Source organism: Scomber japonicus, chromosome 12, assembly GCF_027409825.1.
Source record: "Scomber japonicus isolate fScoJap1 chromosome 12, fScoJap1.pri, whole genome shotgun sequence".
In the NCBI taxonomy this organism is placed as follows: Eukaryota; Metazoa; Chordata; class Actinopteri; order Scombriformes; family Scombridae; genus Scomber; species Scomber japonicus.
The window spans coordinates 34,812,415-34,834,731 of NC_070589.1; the positions used below are offsets into that span (position 1 = coordinate 34,812,415).

Consider the following 22,317-nt stretch of genomic DNA (forward strand, 5'->3'; position numbering starts at 1 on the left):
AAGTTGTGTTTGTGATGTGAGATCAAAGCCTCTACATCAGTGGTCCAACCTGCTGCTGCATGTTTCAGGTTTCTCTCCTCTCCAACCCACCCTGACCCTAACCATGACCCTAACCCTGACTCTGACCCTAACCCTGACTCTGATTATTACCTTACCTCGTTATGAAGCCTGTTGATGAGCTCCAGCTGCTTGATAAGGAGCTAATAATCAGAGTCAGAGTCAGGGTCAGAGTCAGGGTCAGAGTCAGGGTCAGAGTCAGGGTCAGGGTCAGGGTCAGGGTTAAGGTCAGAGTCAGGGTCAGGGAGGAGAGAACCTGAAACATGCAGCAGCAGCTCTGCAGGATCCGGTCAGACCTGCTTCTGATCTGACTCCAGGAATCAGATTAGAAGCAGAATGAACCTCAATCAATCAATCTTTATTTGTATAGCGCCAAATCACAACAAAGTTATCTCAAGGCTCTTCACACATAGAGCAGGTTCTAAACTGAACTCTTCAGGTTTTAACTTTAAAGAGACCCAACATTCCCACATGAGACACAGTGGAGAGAAAAAACTCCCTTTTAACAGGAAGAACCCTCAGAACCAGACTCAGAGTGGGAGAACATCTTTTAACAGGAAGAACCCTCAGAACCAGACTCAGAGTGGGAGAACATCTTTTAACAGGAAGAACCCTCAGAACCAGACTCAGAGTGGGAGAACGTCTTTTAACAGGAAGAACCCTCAGAACCAGACTCAGAGTGGGAGAACATCTTTTAACAGGAAGAACCCTCAGAACCAGACTCAGAGTGGGAGAACATCTTTTAACAGGAAGAACCCTCAGAACCAGACTCAGAGTGGGAGAACATCTGCCTCGACCGGTTGGGGTTGAGAGGAAGGAGAGAGGAAGGACAGAGGAGAGAGAGAGAGAGGAGAGAGGAAGGAGGGGAGAGAGGGGAAGGAGAGAGAGGAGAGAGAGGAAGGAGAGGAGAGAGAGAGAGGAAGGAGAGGAGAGAGAGGAAGGATAGAGGAGAGAGAGAGAGGAAGGAGAGGAGAGAGGAAGGAGAGGAGAGAGAGAGAGGAAGGAGAGGAGAGAGGAAGGAGAGGAGAGAGAGGAAGGAGAGAGAGGAGAGAGAGGAGAGAGAAGCACATTGAAGGTCCGGGACTGGAATCCGTCATCCGGACAGAACATGAATGCTAATGGATATAGATGGATGGATAGAGAGAGAGAGGGAGGAGGAGAGAGGATAGATGGATGGATAGAGAGAGAGAGGGAGGAGGAGAGAGGATAGATGGATGGATAGAGAGAGAGAGGGAGGAGGAGAGAGGAGCCCAGTGCATCATGGGAGTCCCCTGGCAGTCTAAGCCTATAGCAGCATAAACTAGGAGCTGGAACCCCTAACCCCAACTATGAGCTTTATCACAAAGGAACGTTTGAAGCCTACTCAGTGATTCATTCATCAAGTGATCAGTGATGATGATGATGATGATGGTGATGGTGATGATGATGATGATGATGATGATGATGATGATGATTGGCTGCAGCAGTGATCAGTAGTGATGGAGGAGTCATACATTCTGCTGATATTATGAACCAGTGAGTCTGAGTTGAGCTGCTCACCTTCATCAGGTCTCTGTGATGCTCCAACACGCTGCAGGTGGTCTGCCAGGTGTCCTGGTAACACTCCCAGGGGTCCACTCTGAGCAACACACAACAATACACACATTACATACACAGCAACACACACTAACCTTTACTAACCTGCACAACACACAACACACACAACATTACACACACAGCAACACACACTAACCTTTACTAACCTGCACAACACACAACACACACAACATTACACACACACCAACACACACTAACCTGCACAACACACAACAATACACATTACACACACAGTAACACACACTAACCTGCACAACACACAACAACACACATTACACACACACCAACACACACTAACCTTTACTAACTCTGCAGAACACACAACAACACACACATTACACACACAACAACACACACACTAACCTTTATTAACCTGCACAACGCACAACATTACACACACAGCAACACACACTAACCTGCACAACACACATTACACACACACCAACACACACTAACCTGTATAAACCTCTGTGAAACTCACCTGATCCAATCAGAGGACTGAACGGCCAGCTGACACATGTTGAGACGATGTCTGCTGGTCACCAGACCCTGAAACACAAAGTACACACTGTAGTACACACTGTAATACACACTGTAGTACACACTGTAATACACACTGTAGTACACAAAATCTCCACATCTAATGTTAGAATAAGTTTCTTTGGTCATGAATCACTGTGAGCAGCTTTTGTGTGAAGTGGAAACTGAAAGTAAAATGTTTTAAATGATCTCAGCAGTTCTGGTTCAGTCCCTTAAAACCCAAGAAGCTAAAGAAGCTGAGAGCGATGAGGAGATGAACAGCTGACTTTGGCTGTAAGTGAAAGTATGACATCATTGTTTTCAGGGTAAATTACAGCTTCTTTTTAATAAATAAGGTGGAGTATCTTTGGGTTTATAGAATATAATAGATCCTTTCTTGTCATTGTCACAAATACAACAATGTTTTAAGTGCTCACCAGTCTGTGCATCATTCATAAATAAAATACTAGGGCTGTCAGCGTTAACGCCTTTTTGTCCCTTCTACTCCCCCGTAGACGGCTCCTCTAGCTGTAGCGCTATGCTTTGAAGTGGCCTCCTGCAGTAAACCTACCGCGCTGATGGAAAGTAAGAGAGCTACTGGACTTTTGAACGGCTTGTTTAACTTTAAAACACTTCCAGACGCTTCAGTTGACAAGTCAAAAGTAAAATGCAACCTGTGTCAAACGGAGTTTAACTACCACCGGAGTACGTGGAGTTTGAGTTAGCACCTCCACGCTAAACACCCAGGTGCAGCCAAGCCAGCCTCAGCTCCACCAAAGGAGCATTTTGGAGTGTGGGAGTCGCAGCAGAGCCGTGATTGATTCCCAGTTAAGACACTCTGGTAAGAAATGCTTTACATTATGGGCTTAAAACTGCCTTCAAATGGAAAATAACAGGATTTTAAACATGCAATTCAAAACGACATTAATCCTGATTAACTATGGAAACTCTGCGATTAATCTCGATTAAAAAAATTAATCTTTTGACAGCCCTATAAAATACATTTAAAAAGAAATAATAATAATAATAAAATTCTAAAAAAAAACCAGCCCTAGTATGCCCATATAAGGTTACATCCTGTCATTGCACAGCCCTGTTTCACAGTCAGTATTAATTCATAATGAATGAACAGTGTTGAGTGTAGTAATGGCTGCAGGATGAAAGCTGAGTTTGAATCTGTTTGTCCTTCTTTGAACTCATTTTATAAGTCAGGCTCTGGGTTTAACCTTCCTGTCGTCCTTCCTTCCTTCCTTCCTTCCTCCATCCCCCTTTCTTCCTTGCTTCTGTCCTTCTTCCCCCCTAACTTCCTCTCTTTGTTCTTCTCTTTCCTCCCTTCCTTCTTTCCTTCCTCCATCCCTCTTTCTTCTTTCCTTCTTTCCTCCCTCCCTCCTACTTTCCTTCCTTACTTACTTCTTTCCTCCGTCCTTCCTTCCTCCTTGCCTTCTTTCCTTTACTCCCTTCCTTCCTTCTTTCCTTTACTCCCTTCCTTCCCTCCTCCCTCCCTTCTTCCTCCCTTCCTTCCTTCCTTCCTTCCACCTGTCCTTCCTCTCTCCTTCTCTCTTTCCTTCCTCCATCCCCCTTTCTTCCTTGCTTCTGTCTTTCCTCCGTCCTTCCTTCCTCCCTGCCTTCTTTCATTTACTCCCCATCCAATAAAAGGATTACTGAGTATGACTGTGAAGCAGAATGTTAACATGTAGAAATGAAGTGAGATGGATTGAAATCAGCTGACAGGTTGGTGAGTCATCTGTCTGCAGGGTTGAGTGAATAATTCCACCTTAAATAATCCATTCACTGCATGCAGGTGAGGAGGAAAAATCACATCTGGAGTGAAGCAGCAAAGATTCCTGATATGAGTGGAAGTATATTTTATATTTCTGCTGCATGTATTATTCATGTTGTGTGTTTCCTACAGAGGCACAACGAAAGTAGGACAAGACCTTCATTAATTCCTGCAGGAGGCAGAGAGGAAAAACAACAGCAGCAGCAGAGGGGGGGGGGGGGAGAGAGAGACAGAGAGGGAGAGAGAGAGAGACACAGAGAGAGAGAGGGAGAGAGAGAGAGAGAGAGACAGAGAGAGAGAGAGAGAGAGAGAGAGAGAGAGAGAGATGGAGAGAGAGAGGGGGGGGAGACAGAGAGAGAGGGGGGGGGACAGAGAGAGAGAGAGAGAGACAGACAGAGGGCGAGAGAGAGAGAGAGCGAGAGAGAGAGAGAGAGAGACCGAGAGAGACAGAGAGAGACAGAGAGACAGAGACAGAGAGACAGAGAGAGAGGGAGAGAGACAGAGAGAGAGAGAGAGAGAGACAGACAGACAGAGAGAGAGAGAGAGAGAGAGAGAGAGAGAGAGAGACAGAGAGAGCAGAGCTGCAGAGAGAAGATCTTATCTGAGCTCTGTGATTCTGTTCAACTTGTAGAAATACTCCTTAAATGAACTGGAAGCTGTTTGTTCATATATGTGATCTACATCATCACATACATGCAGTGCAAAGATCAACCACCAGGGGGCTCTTAGTCAACGTCCTCAAGCTGTATTAGGGTCTTTCTTTGCAGTATTTTAGTCTTTCTTTGCTGTATTTTTGTCTTTCTTTGCAGTATTGTTGTCCTTTTGCAGTATTAGTGTCTTTCTTTGCAGTATTTTAGTCTTTCTTTGCAGTATTTTTGTCCTTTTGCAGTATTAGTGTCTTTCTTTGCAGTATTTTAGTCTTTCTTTGCAGTATTTTTGCAGTATTTTTGTCTTTCATTGCAGTATTTTAGTCTTTCTTTGCAGTATTTTAGTCTCTCTTTGCAGTATTTTTGCAGTATTTTAGTCTTTCTTTGCAGTATTTTTACTTAGTGATACTTCAACAGGAACATTTAATGGATTGATTAAATATTTAGTTTCTTATTTGATGTTGAATTCCAGCAGCTATAGAAGCTCATTTATCTGTTAATCTGTTATTTTATTGTACTTCATGTTGGGTCTGATATGAGCTCTGTGCAGAACCTTTAAGGGATTAAACATGTTGTATTAAATATGTTTTTATTTCTTTATAAAAACATGATATGGATGGATCAAATATGATCAAATATGACACAAAAACGCTAACCCTAAACCAAAAAGTTTAAAGTATTTGTCAGAAGGTCCAGTAAACACTCCATTATAATGTTCTTGTGAGTATTTGATGGTTCAGACTTTAAAGGGTTAAAACCACAAACGTAGAAACACTTTATTATATAATCATCAGGAGGATCTGCTTCCAACTTTCAGGGTTCAGTACACTTCCAGAGAAAATCAATGTGTGTGTGTGTGTGTGTGTGTGTGTGTGCGTGCGTGCGTGTGTGTGTGTGTGTGTGTGTGTGTGTGTGTGTGTGTGTACTCACAGGCTTCCCGTAGGAGTCATGCACAGGTGAGATGATTCCTCCAATCACGATGTAACGGCCCGTCTTGTGCAGATAATCTCTGGCTTTCTCTGCAAAGGAAACAAACTTCTGTCACATTCAGTTTCATCTTTATCTGCTTTTCTGTTTCCAGAGTGTTAAAGCAGCAGTCAGGAGTTTATATGCTAACCCTAACCCCCTCTGTGTTCATACTGACTATTAAAATACATATAAATAAATTAGGGCTGTCAGTGTTAACGTGTTAATCGCGATTAGATTAATGTAATCCATAACGTGTTAATTTTTTTTAATCTCATTTTAATGTTGCAAGCCTTTTTGTCCCTTCTCCTCCCCCGTAGACGGCTCCTCTAGCTGTAGCGCTATGCTTTGAAGTGGCCTCCTGCAGTAAACCTACCGCGCTGATGGAAAGTAAGAGAGCTACTGGACTTTTGAACGGCTTGTTTAACTTTAAAACACTTCCAGACGCTTCAGTTGACAAGTCAAAAGTAAAATGCAACCTGTGTCAAACGGAGTTTAACTACCACCGGAGTACGTGGAGTTTGAGTTAGCACCTCCACGCTAAACACCCAGGTGCAGCCAAGCCAGCCTCAGCTCCACCAAAGGACCATTTTGGAGTGTGGGAGTCGCAGCAGAGCCGTGATTGATTCCCAGTTAAGACACTCTGGTAAGAAATGCTTTACATTATGGGCTTAAAACTGCCTTCAAATGGAAAATAACAGGATTTTAAACATGACATTCAAAACGCCATTAATCGTGATTAACTATGGAAACTCTGCGATTAATCTCGATTAAAAAAATTAATCGTTTGACAGCCCTAAAATAAATACAAATTGGTAGTAGCAACATAACTCAGTCGTATCATTAAAAGTCTTCAGTAAGTATAAATATTATATTACTTCCCACCTCTGGAGAGTTATTGTTGGGTTTAATCATATCTGACACATTTACAATCTTTCTAACATCAGATTATTCTCTTCTTCTTCTTCTTCTCTGTTAAACTTCAGATGTTGACATTCAGATGAAATGCTCATAACGCCGGCGGCTGATTCATCTGAGCAGATGATCAGAGCAGACAGACACGAAGGCTGATCAACCTTTTCCTCTCCACCTCGACTTTGGTCTCAAAACTCAGATTTACAACTGAAACTAAAATGTCTCTTAAAATCTCCTGTCGTCAAATTGACCCCGTCCATTTTGACTGTTCCTTCTTTCCTCCGTTCCTTCCTTCCTTTTCTTCCTTACCTCCTTCTCTCTTTCTGTCCTCCCTCCTTCCTTCTTTCCCCCTCCTTTCCATCCTCCCTCCCTCCTTTCCTTCCTTACCTCCTTCTCTTTTTCTTTCCACCTTCCTTCTTTCCCCCTCCTTTCCTTCCTCCCTCCCTCCTTTCCTTCCTTACCTCCTTCTCTTTCTTTCCTCCCTCCTTCCTTCTTTCCCCCTCCTTTCCTTCCTCCCTCCCTCCTTTCCTTCCTTACCTCCTTCTCTTTCTTTCCTCCCTCCTTCCTTCTTTCCTCCCTCCTTTCCTTCCTTACCTCCTTCTCTTTTTCTTTCCACCCTCCTTCCTTCTTTCCTCCCTCCTTTCCTTCCTCCCTCCCTCTTTTCCTTCCTTCTTTCCTCCCTCCTTTCCTTCCTTCTTCCTTCCCTCTTCCCTCCCTCCTTTCCTTCCTTCCTTCTTCCTCTCTCCCTCCTTTCCTTCCTTCCTTCCTCCCTCCCTCCTTCCTTCTTTCCATCCTCCCTCCCTCCTTTCCTTCCTTCCTTCTTCCTCCCTCCCTCCTTTCCTTCCTTCCTTCTTCCTCCCTCTCTCCTTTCCTTCCTCCTTCCTCTCTCCTTTCCTTCCTTCCTTCTTCCTCCCTCCCTCCTTTCCTTCCTCCTTCCTCCCTTCCTTCTTCCTCCCTTCCTTCTTCCTCCCTCTCTCCTTTCCTTCCTCCTTCCTCCCTCCTTTCCTTCCTTCCTTCTTCCTCCCTCCTTTCCTTCCTTCCTTGACTCAAGGACAACAGGAGGGTTAACATCTCCTGAATCACTGGGAATAAAATGCATAAAAACGTCTTCACAGGAAGTAAAACTCTCCAAAGTTTCTCTCAGTGAAACAGAAACAGAGCTCACATTTAAACACTGTGTCCTCCTCCTGAACATTTAAAGAAGGAAGCACACACACAGATCTGACACTTTACACTATTAAAACTATAATGAAAAAGTCCAGATTTCCCAAAAAGGACATTTAGATCCTAATTTACAATAAAATCCCATAAAGAGAGAGAGGAGCAGCGAGCAGAGCGGCCTTAATGAGGTTCATTCATCTTTACTTCCTGTTTTTACATTTGAGATCTGGAGCTGGACTTCTCCTAATGTGACGAAGGAAGGAAAGGAGGGATTAAGGAAGGAAGGGAGGGAGGGAGGAAGAAGGAAGGAAAGGAGGAAGGAAGGAAGGAAGGAAGGAAGGAAGAAGGAAGGAAAGGAGGGAGGAAGGAAGGAAGGAAGGAAGGAAGAAAGGGGGATGGAGGAAGGAAAGAAGGCGAGAAGGAGGGAGAGAAGGAGGGAGGAAGGAAGGAAGGGAGGGAGGAAGGAAGGAAGGAAGGGAGGGAGGGAGGGAGGGAGGGAGGGAGGGAGGGAGGGAGGGAGGGAGGGAGGGAGGAAGAAGAAAGGGAAGGAAGGAAGGGAGGAAAGGAGGGAGGAAGGAAGGAAAGGAAGGAGAAAGGAAGGAGGGAGGAAGAATGAAGGAAAGGAAGGAAGGGAGGAAAGGAGGGAGGAAGGAAAGGAGGGAGGAAGGAAGGAAGGAAGGAAGGAAGGTTAAAGTGTGATGCTGGTTGACATTCAGAGCAGATACACCAGCTGACGTCATCATCGGAGCAGAGGAGCCGCTGTCTGATTGGCTGAGAGGACGACTGAAAGGTTAAAGGTCAGTCAGACTGCTGTACTTACCCTGTAGAGTCCAGCAGATCAACATCAACCAGGGGAAGGAACCCTAACCCTTCTCTGTGTGTCATGCAGATTATAGTTAGATTATAGTTAGATTATAGTTCGATTAATGTTAGATTAATGTTAGATTATAGTTAGATTATAGTTCGATTAATGTTAGATTATAGTTCGATTAATGTTAGATTAATGTTAGATTATAGTTATATTACAGTTAGATTATAGTTAGATTAATGTTAGATTAATGTTAGATTATAGTTATATTACAGTTAGATTATAGTTAACTCAAACTAGACTGACTCTGCTGCAGCTCTCACTACGTTTCTGTTTGTTTGTTTGTCTTTTTAACAGAAACATGAAGAGACTCTGAGTGTTTCACTGCTGAACTCTGAAGTCAAGAACAAAAAGACGATGAAACACACAAAACTTCACTCATTTACTCTCCTACTCTTCCTTCCTTTCCTTCTTTCTTCCTTCCTTTCTTTCATTCATTCAGACGCTGAAGCTTCATATTAGCTTCAGATCAACTTTATAATGTTTCCACAGAAGGAGGACTGTGAACATGATGAAGGAGCAGAGAGGAGAGAGGAGGTGTAAATAGGTCACGATGAACAAGCTGCTGCATCAAACAACATGTGGACAAAATAACAGGAACACCTTCCTTCCTACTTTACTTTACCTACTTTACTGTAGTACAGTTAGAGGTACTAGTACTACTACATTTATTGAACAGCTTTAGTTACTTTTCAGATGCAGATTTGACACAATGGAAAATATAACAAGCTTTTAAAATCCAACACATTGTTAAAGATGAAACCAGTCAGCAGTGTGTAGTCGGCTCACAGTTCAGATGTCTATGAGTTGTTAACAGCTCCACCAAATACTGATTCTTCCCTCTAAACTTCTCACATGCTTTTATTTCAATAAATGTTCAAATGATCCAATATTTCAGCAACAATCAAAGATTAGAGAAAAAGTCTAAAAACTGAAAACACATTTGTGAATCAGAACTTTGTTTTTTCTTCTTTCCCATTAATCATCTCAGCAGCCCTCACATTTATCTGCTGACCCTTTGGAGGGGCCCCACCCCTAGGTTGGGAACCACTGGGCTAAACTAGCTAACTGTCTATCTATCTCTCTGTCTCTCTCTCTCTCTCTCTCTCTCTCTATCTCTATCTATCTATCTCTCTATCTATCTATCTATCTAAGCATTAATTAACACTAAGCCTCATCACATTAAGAAATACCCAAACTGTAAATCAGTTATACAATGAATGAATTATATATGTGTGTCAGTGATTGGAGGTGAAACGCTGAACTCATGTCTGTTATTCTCCATCATTTCATGTCAGAGTGAATCATTGATGCTTTTCTAACCGCAGCGTCACTCCGTCCTCCGTCCTGTGACGCAGGTGAGAGCTGCTCCACCTGCCGGGAGCAGCTGCAGGTCTCCGGCCTCTCAGCCTCTCTGCCAGGCGGTGTGCCTTTGTTTTTGTTCCTGTGTGTAAATAAAGGGTCTCTGGAGGATCCGTGTGGGAGGAGAGAGAGAGAGAGAGAGAGAGAGAGAGAGAGAGAGGGTTTCCATTTCTCGGCTGCGCCACAGCACCGTGAGGCCCTGCGCAGCCCAACACGGAACATTTCCTGCTCTCATCTGTTAAAGACGTGTTGAGACAGACAGAGGAGAGCCGGTTTAATGTCTCACTGTGTCTCTACTGTGTTTCTAGTGTGAACTTGTGTTTGTGTTGTGTGTTTAATGTGCTGAAAGCTTCCCTCTGGTTCAGGTTGAGTTTCAGTTTCAGCACCACCCAGCTGGACAGCGACACAACAACCCTCAACCTCATCACAGCTGATTCACTACGATTCACCTTCACATCGGTATTAATATTAATGAAGAGATGATGTTTTAAAGCTTTTATCTTTAGTTTTACATCTCAGGCCTGCCCCCCCCCCCCCCCTCCAAACCGACCAACCAGCCAACCAACCCCCCCACCTCCCTTCACCCCAAGAAGCCAATCGCTCACCAAACATATGGATGTGTCCCTTGGTGATGGGGTTGAAGCTGCCGCAGGACAGCAGGATCACGTGGGTTTTGGTGTTTTCTGTCATGGTGTCCCTTCCTTCTTCTATCTTCTGTCTTCTTCTGTCCCGGTCCGGTCCGGTGCCGGTCCTGTGTGCGGTTCTGCTCCCCGGGTGGTCGGTTGTTTGTTCTCAGAGAAACAGAGAGGCACAGTGAGAGAGGGAGAGAGAGAGAGAGAGGCACAGAGAGAGAGAGAGAGAGAGAGAGAGAGAGAGAGAGAGAGAGAGAGAGAGAGAGAGAGAGAGAGGCGAGGCTGGTGTTTCTGCGGCAGGAAGCAGCGTCAGTGTGTTAAAGAGACACTGACACAGCAGACAGTGGAATAATACTGCTGTGTGCAATACTGCTTTAATACCCTGATTACATCCCATAATCACTCAGAGCCTGGCAGCGTTAGAAAACCTCTAAAGAGCAAATATATAGAAATGACTAAAAGAGCCTACAGTCTCTGAAAAAGGCAGGACAGGAAAATGAAATAATTTGATGTTACTACTTATCTAATCTGCACCTAAAGTGAAACATTTCCATAAATAAATAAATATTTTTCTGCAAATATTTTAGGTTTTATGAGTTGTATCTCCACCAGGATACATTGCCCATATTAAGGTATAAAATGCCCATAATGGTAAAAACTATTGAATATTTTATTTAATATAGAAAAGTGAAACATTCTTCAGACTCCCTGATCATTAATATCACACACACTAGTTTCTAAACTGATTTTATCATTTCTATCAAAGTGTAAAGATTCACCACAAGCTTTAACCCTCCTGTTGTGCTCCCGGGTCAAATTGACCCTATCTCTTTTGACTGTTCCTTCCTTCCTTCCTTCCTTCCTCATTCCGTCTTTCCTCTCCTTACTTCCTTCCTCTTTTCCTCCTTCCTTCCTTCCTTCGTTACTTCCTTTCTTCCTTATTTCCTTTTTTCTCACTTCCTTCCTCTTTCCTCCCTTCCTTCCTTCCTCCCTCTTTTCCTCCCTTCCGTCTTTCCTTCTTTCCTCCTTTCCTCCCTTCCTTTGTTCCTTCCTCATTTCCTTCTTTCCCCACTTCCTTCCTCTTTCCTCCCTTCCTTCGTTCCCTCCTCATTTTGTTCGTTCGTTCGTTCGTTCCTTCCTTCCTTCCTTCCTTCCTTCCTTCCTTCCTTCCTTCCTTGAACTGAGCACAACAGGAGGGTTAATTCTACTAATTAAAGGCACATACAACTGAACCTTAACCAATCCTGCTCCTATCAGCGTGTTAAACAATCTTTATCTCCTGCTGCATGTCACCTATTTAAGGGTTAAATGTGAATATTATTTGTTTCTTTAGGTTTATGACAGTAAACTGAAGATCTTTGAACTTTAGGAAACACTGACCAGCAATGTTTCACTAATTTCCAGCATTTAGAGAGTAAAACTAGCAGAAGGTCCAGACTGCTCCAGATGTGAAGCTCAGAGCAGTCAGAGAGGTTAATCTGCTTATTATTATAATATATGTATAAAAATGATTGTTCCTGTTTATGATCTCTTGGTGCAGGAGATGTGATGGTTGTTGTATCTTTATGAAACTAAACATTTGAAATTAGTTGCTAAGATTGCCTCCATTTTTAATTTCCTCCATTAAAATAAGACAAAAGTCCACACCGGTATTTAATCTGATGTCACAAGTGAGCCTGGAAGTCCTGCGTTTAATAGATTATCACAAGACCTTTAATAGTCCATATCTCATATTTAACAGTCCAACATCTCTTAAACAGAATCAGCTGAATGAGAGTCAGACTTCTCTATTTCCTTCCTGACTCTTCAGACTTCTGTTACACATTAAAAAATAATACGTTCAACATCCAGTTTATGAGCAATTCAAATGAAAGTTAAAAGTCTGACTAACTGTTCTCACCTATACGAGATTTCTAAAACACTAAATGTAATCTGCTGAGTGGGAAACTTGGATCAGCTCTTGGATACAACAGGAAATGAATTACAAATCCATAGTATGGAAGCAGATCTGATCCTTTATTCAAATGGAAATTCAATCTTCAATTCTGTAATGCAATTTGAAAATGAATTTGGCAATTCACAATTCAATATGCAAAGTGTCAAAGCAATCCTCTCATCACTTTGTATTTTCTTAGTTAAACAACACAATGAAATACAACAGCAGCCCGTTTCCACGCTCGTTATCTGCACTAATCACGTGACTTCTCAACTGTGTCCAGGTATTGGGTAATACAGGTAGACCCGGATAGAAACAGTGAATGTGGTCAATTAAAGTGGAGAAGAAGAGAGACCGAGAAACATCCAGAGAGGAGAAAACATGAAATATAACAACTGTGACCAGACAAAGACCGGAGGACTCATCGGTGGGTTTCTAACCGGAGGACTCATCGGTGGTTTCTAACCGGAGGACTCATCGGTGGTTTCTAACCGGAGGACACATCGGTGGTTTCTAACCGGAGGACTCATCAGTGATTTCTAACCGGAGGACTCATCAGTGGTTTCTAACCGGAGGACACATCTGTGGGTTTCTAACCGGAGGACACATCGGTGGGTTTCTAACCGGAGGACACATCGGCGGGTTTCTAACCGGAGGACACATCGGTGGATTTCTAACCGGAGGACACATCGGTGGGTTTCTAACCGGAGGACACATCGGTGGGTTTCTAACCGGAGGACACATCGGTGGGTTTCTAACCGGAGGACACGTCGGTGGGTTTCTAACCGGAGGACTCGTCGGTGGTTTCTAACCGGAGGACACATCTGTGGTTTCTAACCGGCGGAGGGACAGACGGACTGGAGGGTGAAAGCGGACATTTACTATGTAAACTAACAATAAATGTAAGCAAAACTAAATGTATAATATTTGGAAATCAGATACTTTAAATGTTGCAGTAAAGCAGCTGCTCAGATATCAGATGTTATTTCTACCTCAAAATTATACTGAAGTCTTTGAGTAAGTATACTTCATCACTTTTCTACCACTGATGACGTTTTCATGTGAATTTATTTTCACTTTCACTTCTGTCTGTTGGATCATTTTCTGTTCTTTCCACATCTGCCTGCCTGCAGTCATGTGTTTAATACAACCACAGGGGGACGCCACAGAGACCAAACATGGCTGCTAACTGATGTAATAATCAATGTAGTATTTCACTCATGCTGCATTTGTTACTCAGTTCTTCTGTTTCAGTTATATTGTTTAATACACCACACATAACCTATTAAACACTATGGTGGGCAAACAGCGGCTTGTGGGCCGAATCTGGCCGTCCAGTAAATACATCTGTTTTGACTTTTACTGTTTCCATAAAATCTTTGATGTAATAATTGATAAATTTAATGTCGATAACAAGATAAAAGGAACTTAATAACATATTGACACAGAATCTCTGATTGTTGAAGATAATTAATTATATTACTGACCTTGTTTCTTTTATATATTTGTGTGTGAATTCTCCATGTGTGGAAAAATGAATGTAATAAAGTATATTTAAAAACTCAAAGTACATCATATACTTGTTGAGATGCCTGGAACATCACACTACTGCTTCATGACACCGTGAGAGGATAAAAGAGCAACGTCAGTCCAGTTTAACTTGTGATTCCTCTTCTGACACCTCAAGCTTAAAACCCAAAAAGTAAACAAGAATCATGAGAGTCTATTTTCACAGTCAGTGAATGTCTTCATGGTCCTGGTACATCTTACACCATTGTGTCTGCGCACGTTGCTCCATATTTAATACGTTTCTTGATAAATTCTTCACATGATTATTTTTAAATAAACTGTTATATTTTACATCATAAGTGCAGTATATCTGATAATATCTTATCAAGTGTATTATATTCTATTTTTTATCTTTAATCTTTAATGTCATTTAAAAAAACAAAACAACCTTTGATGACAGTCAGACTGTGGAGGAGCACATCTCACTGAATATTTAGTGTTGCCATAAAGCTGAGACTTTCCTCTTTAAACACAAAGCTCAAATAATGAAGCAGGTCACATATTATTTACTATGATTTCATAAGTTTAGTTTATCATATATCTCAGTCCATTTACACTGTGATAAAAAAAAGATCCTGTAAGTTTCTCATGATTTACATAATTATTTTTCATCACATTGGCAGAAATAGACTTCCATAGTCATACAATAATATGTTGTATTATCAGTAATGTATTATTATATATTGTAGTATTACAGTATTATGTAGTATTTTTTGTATATTATATATATATTTATATTATATAATATTTATTACCGTGTATATTGTAGTATATTATATATTATATTTATATTATATAATATTTAGTAACGCGTATTTTACCGTATATATTGTAGTATATTATTATATTTACCGGCGGAAACGCCCCCCCCTCTCCCCCTGCCCCCCCCCTCTCCTGGTCAGACAGGAACAACATGGCGGCGAGAGCAGCGTTAGCTTCGTTAGCCTCGGGACCAGTCGTTGTGTGAAAGACTGGACATCCCGGCAGGATGAATATCTGCGCTCAGTATCTCCGGTAAGCAGCCCACTGGGCTTTCTATCCGCCCCGCTGCGGACCGGACGGGCTCTGAATCTGCCCGGTTACCGGCGGAGAGTTCCGGTTTGTTGCTAACGGTTAGCTAGCTGCTAGTTGTTAGCTGTTAGCTTCATATATCAACAAACAGTCGCTGCTGCCTCCTGGCATCATGATACTCTCATACAGGCTGATAAACACACTGCTGGGCAAACACCCGGGCTGTTAGCGGTGTATGTAGGCTTCACCGGTTACCGTGGCGGTTAATTTACCGTTTAATGTGAGTTTACCGCCACATAGTTGCTCTCTGTGTTGTTGCTAGTTAGCTTCAGCGGGCTAATGCTAGCGTGTGTGCGTAGATAGCTGAGGCTGAGAGGAGGTGCTGGGTTAACGTGAGAGGAGCCCCAGATAGCTGAGGCTGAGAGGAGGTGCTGGGTTAGTGTGAGAGGAGATCCGGATAGCTGAGGTTGAGAGGAGGTGCTGGGTTAGTGTGAGAGGAGATCCAGATAGCTGAAGCTGAGAGGAGGTGCTGGGTTAGTGTGAGAGGAGCTCCAGATAGCTGAAGCTGAGAGGAGGTGCTGGGTTAGTGTGAGAGGAGATCCAGAGGCTGAGAGGAGGTGCTGGGTTAGTGTGAGAGGAGATCCAGAGGTTGAGAGGAGGTGCTGTTACTCCTCTACCACCTGCCTCCGGTCCTCACACCGGCAGGTCAGAGTTTCGGTTTGACTGGTGACCGTGTTATCTGGTGACTCTCTCATTACAGCACCTAACCCTGAACACGATTTGTACTCATGCATGATTAGATGTTGAACACAGAGGAGTGTGTGTTAGAATAATGAAGCTAGATGTTAAACACAGAGGAGTGTGTGTTAGAATAATGAAGCTGTAATTAAAGGCTTTCAGGAGGAAGGTGACTACTCAGAGCTGCAGCTACATGGACTGTTTATGTTTATCGGTGCATTTTGGATCCAGGGATTAGTCTGAGCCCAGTGCCCCCCCCCCCCCCCTTACACAAACACACACACACACACACACACACTGACAGACACTGATATAAGCTGTTTGATGTGTAAATGAAGGCTGGGCGGGTGAAGTTAAAGATTGACAGCAATGAGGAAGTGTGTATGTGTTTGTGTGTACCTTGTGTTTCAGTATGTGTATGTGTCTGTGTGTACCGTGTGTGTATGTGTTTGTGTGTACCTTGTGTTTCAGTATGTGTATGTGTCTGTGTGTACCTTGTGTTTCAGTGTGTGTATGTGTATGTGTCTGTGTGTACCGTGTGTGTATGTGTCTGTGTGTACCTTGTGTTTCAGTATGTGTATGTGTCTGTGTGTACCGTGTGTGTATGTGTCTGTGTGTACCTTGTGTTGCTGTGTGTGTGTGTGTGTGTGTGTGTGTGTGTGTCAGGCTCCATTCAGACTTAGCACCAGTTACTTGTGGATGGACTAAAGCTTTGTGTCTAGCTTAACTCTAACTCTCCCTTTAACCATAAATCAGCTGTTTGGTTAAAGTGAGTTAATGATAGAGGCTGAATGATGACAGGAAGTCTGTGTGACCATGATCTGATCTGTTTGTCTCTCCTGTCTCTGACCTCGTCCTCTCCTCTCTTTACATCCGAGCAGACAGGCAGAGGCCCTGAAGGCTGACATGACAGGTGAGTTTATACTTTACTCTAGTACTTTACTGTAGTACAGTTAGAGGTACTAGTACTATACTGTAGTACAGTTAGAGGTACTAGTACTTTACTGTAGTACTGTTAGAGGTACTAGTACTTTACTGTAGTACAGTTTGAGGTACTAGTACTTTACTGTAGTACAGTTAGAGGTACTAGTACTTTACTGTAGTACAGTTAGAGGTACTAGTACTTTACTGTAGTACTTTACTGTAGTACAGTTTGAGGTACTAGTACTTTACTGTAGTACAGTTAGAGGTACTAGTACTTTACTGCAGTACAGTTAGAGGTACTAGTACTTTACTGTAGTACAGTTAGAGGTACTAGTACTTTACTGTAGTACAGTTTGAGGTACTAGTACTTTACTGTAGTACAGTTAGAGGTACTAGTACTTTACTGTAGTACAGTTAGAGGTACTTGTACTTTACTGTAGTACAGTTAGAGGTACTAGTACTATACTGTAGTACAATTAGAGGCACTAGTACTTTACTGTAGTACAGTTAGAGGTACTAGTACTTTACTGTAGTACAGTTAGAGGTACTTGTACTTTACTGTAGTACAGTTAGAGGTACTAGTATTTTACTGTACTACAGTTAGAGGTACTAGTACTTTACTGTAGTACAGTTAGAGGTACTAGTACTTTACTGTAGTATTTCCATGTGAGGTACTTTCTACTCCACTACATTTATTGAACAGCTTTAGTTACTTTTCAGATGCAGATTTGACTCAATAGAAAATATAACAAGCTTTTAAAATCCAACACATTGTTAAAGATGAAACCAGTCAGCAGTGTGTAGTCGGCTCACATTTCAGATGTCTATGAGTTGTTAACAGCTCCACCTCCAGCAGCTACAACAGTAACATGCTGCTCTAACACTGATGCTTCACTATTAATAATCTAATGATGTCATATATAATAATATATCACTACTTTTACTGTAATACTGCATACTACATCACTATAATACTGCAGTACTTTTACTGTAATACTGCATACTACATCACTATAATACTGCAGTACTTTTACTGTAATACTGCATACTACATCACTATAATACTGCAGTACTTTTACTGTAATACTGCATACTACATCACTCATAATACTGGAGTACTTTTACTGTAATACTGCATACTACATTACTATAATACTGCAGTACTTTTACTGTAATACTGCATACTACATCACTAAAATACTGCAGTACTTTTACTGTAATACTGCGTACTACATCACTATAATACTGCAGTACTTTTATTGTAATACTGCATACTACATCACTATAATACTGCAGTACTTTTACTGTAATACTGCATACTACATCACTATAATACTGCAGTACTTTTACTGTAATACTGCATACTACATCACTCATAATACTGTAGTACTTTTACTGTAATACTGCATACTACATCACTATAATACTGCAGTACTTTTACTGTAATACTGCATACTACATCACTATAATACTGCAGTACTTTTACTGTAATACTGCATACTACATCACTCATAATACTGGAGTACTTTTACTGTAATACTGCATACTACATTACTATAATACTGCAGTACTTTTACTGTAATACTGCATACTACATCACTAAAATACTGCAGTACTTTTACTGTAATACTGCGTACTACATCACTATAATACTGCAGTACTTTTATTGTAATACTGCATACTACATCACTATAATACTGCAGTACTTTTACTGTAATACTGCATACTACATCACTATAATACTGCAGTACTTTTACTGTAATACTGCATACTACATCACTATAATACTGCAGTACTTTTACTGTAATACTGCATACTACATCACTATAATACTGCAGTACTTTTACTGTAATACTGCATACTACATCACTATAATACTGCAGTACTTTTACTGTAATACTGCATACTACATCACTATAATACTGCAGTACTTTTACTGTAATACTGCATACTACATCACTATAATACTGCAGTACTTTTACTGTAATACTGCATACTACATCACTATAATACTGCAGTACTTTTACTGTAATACTGCATACTACATCACTATAATACTGCAGTACTTTTACTGTAATACTGCATACTACATCACTATAATACTGCAGTACTTTTACTGTAATACTGCATACTACATCACTATAATACTGCAGTACTTTTACTGTAATACTGCATACTACATCACTATAATACTGCAGTACTTTTACTGTAATACTGCATACTACATGACTATAATACTGCAGTACTTTTACTGTAATACTGCATACTACATCACTATAATACTGCAGTACTTTTACTGTAATACTGCATACTACACCACTATAATACTGCAGTACTTTTACTGTAATACTGCATACTACATCACTATAATACTGCAGTACTTTTACTGTAATACTGCATACTACATCACTATAATACTGCAGTACTTTTACTGTAATACTGCATACTACATCACTATAATACTGCAGTACTTTTACTGTAATACTGCATACTACATCACTCATAATACTGCAGTACTTTTACTGTAATGACAGATATTGAGTCTGGTTGATATTTTAGTAGCTTTTTGTGTTTTGATATGATTGGAAGACAGCGTGCTCGTCATGCTCAGTGAGACTCTGCAGAGCTTCAGTGTTTCTAACGATCAGCTGTTTCCTGTTTCTTGTCAGATTCAAAGCTCGGGGCAGCAGAGGTGTGGACGTCTCGACAGGCTCTGCAGGATCTCTACCAGAAGATGCTGGTCACAGACCTGGAGTACGCTCTGGACAAGAAGGTGGAGCAAGACCTGTAAGCTCCTCCGCCTGCATGCCAGCACCATCACCATCATCAACGCCGTCATCATCATCATCACTCACCTGTTCCTACCTTCCTGTCTCCTCTCAGGTGGAACCATGCGTTTAAGAACCAGATCACCACGCTGCAGAGTCAGGCCAAGAACAGAGCCAACCCCAACCGCAGCGAGGTGCAGGCCAACCTGTCGCTGTTCCTGGAGGCTGCCAGCGGCTTCTACACACAGGTGAGACTAACACCTGGACACATTCTGATTATTTACTTTAACCCTTAAACAGACAACGTGCACCAGGAGATACAGACTCTTTCACTTTCATGTTGTCCTCCCGGGTCCTTCCTCTGTCCTTCCTTCCTTCCTTCCTTCCTTCCTTCATCTGTCCTTCCTTCCTTCCTTCCTTCCTTCCTTCCTCAGATCTAAATTCAGCTGTTAAGGTAAATGTTCCCTCCTTCTGTCCTTTCTTCCGTCCTTCATCTTTCCTTCCTTTCTTTCTTTCTTCCTTCCTCCCTCCCTCCCTTCCTCCCTTCCTTCCCTTCCTCTATCCTTTCCTTCCTTCTTCCCTCCTTTCCTTCCTACCTTCCTTCCTTCCTCCCTCCCTCCTTCCTTCTTCCTCCCTTCCTTCCCTTCCTCCCTTCCTTCCCTTCCTCTATCCTTTCCTTCCTTCTTCCCTCCTTTCCTTCCTACCTTCCTTCCTTCTTCCTCCCTTCCTTCCCTTCCTCCCTCCTTTCCTTCCTTCTTCCCTCCTTTCCTTCCTTCTTCCTTCCTTCCTTCCTTCCTTCCTTACTTGAGGTGCAAATGACATAACTAGTAAGGCCTGTTTAAGGGTTAAAAACTGAAGTTAGTAATTGATCGGTGGGACTCTGCATAACTTTAATCACCGTTGACCTCACAGTGATGATGCTGGTTTCCATGGTAACATACTTGATGTGTTAAAGCTGCTGTTGTTCTCTCAGCTGTTGCAGGAGCTGTGCACCGTGTTCAACGTGGACCTGCCGTGTCGCGTCAAGTCATCTCAGCTCGGCATCATCAGCAATAAACTGGGAGGAGGAGGAGGGGGAGGAGGCGCCATCGTCACACCACAGCCCAGCTCCTGCTCCTACATCTGCCAGCACTGCCTCGTCCACCTCGGAGACATCGGTCAGTTAATCCACACTCCATCACTCACATGTTTCCATCAGAGGTGGTCAGAGGTCACATCTTCATCTCTCTCTCTTTAATGTTTCAGCTCGTTACCGAAACCAGACGAGTCAGGCCGAGTCGTACTACAGACACGCTGCTCAGCTGGTCCCCTCTAACGGTGAGTCTGACATGCTGGTTAGGGTTGGGTACCTTTCTAGTACCAGTACCCGGTGTTTGGTATCTGTACTTCATTTCAATACTTCTCTATAATGATGGTATGATGATGGTATGATGAAGGTGTGATGAAGGTATGATGATGATGGTATGATGAAGGTCTGATGAAGGTCTGATGAAGGTGTGATGATGGTATGTTGACGGTATGATGAAGGTATGATGATGGTATGATGATGGTATGATGATGGTCTGATGAAGGTGTGATGATGGTGTGATGAATGTCTGATGACGGTATGATGATGGTATGATGAAGGTATGATGATGGTCTGATGATGGTCTGATGATGGTATGATGAAGGTCTGATGACGGTCTGATGACGGTATGATGATGGTATGATGAAGGTCTGATGAAGGTATGATGAAGGTGTGATGATGGTATGATGATGGTATGATGAAGGTATGATGAAGGTCTGATGATGGTATGCTGACGGTATGATGATGGTATGATGATGGTCTGATGAAGGTATGATGAAGGTATGATGATGGTCTGATGATGGTATGATGACGGTATGATGACGGTATGATGAAGGTATGATGAAGGTATGATGAAGGTATGATGATGGTCTGATGATGGTATGATGACGGTATGATGATGGTATGATGATGGTATGATGAAGGTCTGATGATGGTGTGATGATGGTATGATGATGATGTGATGATGGTATGATGATGGTATGATGAAGGTATGATGATGGTATGATGGTGTGATGATTGTATGATGATGGTCTGATGATGGTATGATGAAGGTGTGATGATGGTATGATGAAGGTGTGATGATGGTATGATGAAGGTATGATGAAGGTCTGATGAAGGTATGATGAAGGTCTGATGATGGTGTGATGAAGGTGTGATGAAGGTGTGATGATGGTATGATGATGGTATGATGAAGGTATGATGAAGGTATGATGATGGTCTGATGATGGTATGATGATGGTATGATGAAGGTCTGATGATGGTCTGATGAAGGTATGATGATGATATGATGATGGTCTGATGATGGTATGATGAAGGTCTGATGAAGGTCTGATGACGGTGTGATGATGGTATGATGAAGGTCTGATGACGGTATGATGAAGGTGTGATGATGGTATGATGACGGTGTGATGATGGTATGATGATGGTATGATGATGGTATGATGAAGGTATGATGATGGTATGATGAAGGTCTGATGAAGGTATGATGATGGTATGATGATGGTATGATGAAGGTATGATGATGGTATGATGAAGGTCTGATGAAGGTATGATGAAGGTATGATGATGGTCTGATGAAGGTATGATGAAGGTATGATGACGGTATGATGATGGTCTGATGAAGGTATGATGACGGTATGATGATGGTCTGATGATGGTATGATGATGGTCTGATGAAGGTATGATGAAGGTATGATGATGGTCTGATGAAGGTATGATGAAGGTATGATGACGGTATGATGATGGTCTGATGAAGGTCTGATGAAGGTATGATGAAGGTCTGATGATGGTATGATGACGGT

At 42.1% G+C, this 22,317-nt stretch overlaps 2 protein-coding genes across 2 annotated transcripts in view; one reads left to right on the plus strand and one right to left on the minus strand.

The window, feature by feature from the left end:
* The window catches only part of nmnat2 (nicotinamide nucleotide adenylyltransferase 2), a 19,277-nt gene extending 8,716 nt beyond the window's left edge, over window positions 1-10,561 (minus strand). Inside the window, exons 1-4 of the mRNA XM_053329554.1 lie at window positions 10,477-10,561; window positions 5,530-5,618; window positions 2,135-2,202; window positions 1,597-1,675 (exon numbers count right to left, since the gene is read on the minus strand). Coding sequence (XP_053185529.1) covers window positions 1,597-1,675; window positions 2,135-2,202; window positions 5,530-5,618; window positions 10,477-10,561 — 321 coding nt within the window. The remainder of the gene's footprint in view (window positions 1-1,596; window positions 1,676-2,134; window positions 2,203-5,529; window positions 5,619-10,476) is intronic.
* A 4,367-nt stretch (window positions 10,562-14,928) lies between these two features.
* The window catches only part of smg7 (SMG7 nonsense mediated mRNA decay factor), a 37,431-nt gene continuing 30,042 nt past the window's right edge, over window positions 14,929-22,317 (plus strand). The window contains 6 exon segments of the mRNA XM_053329482.1: window positions 14,929-15,022; window positions 16,639-16,670; window positions 19,351-19,468; window positions 19,565-19,697; window positions 20,423-20,606; window positions 20,695-20,766. Coding sequence (XP_053185457.1) covers window positions 14,997-15,022; window positions 16,639-16,670; window positions 19,351-19,468; window positions 19,565-19,697; window positions 20,423-20,606; window positions 20,695-20,766 — 565 coding nt within the window. The 5' untranslated portion in view covers window positions 14,929-14,996.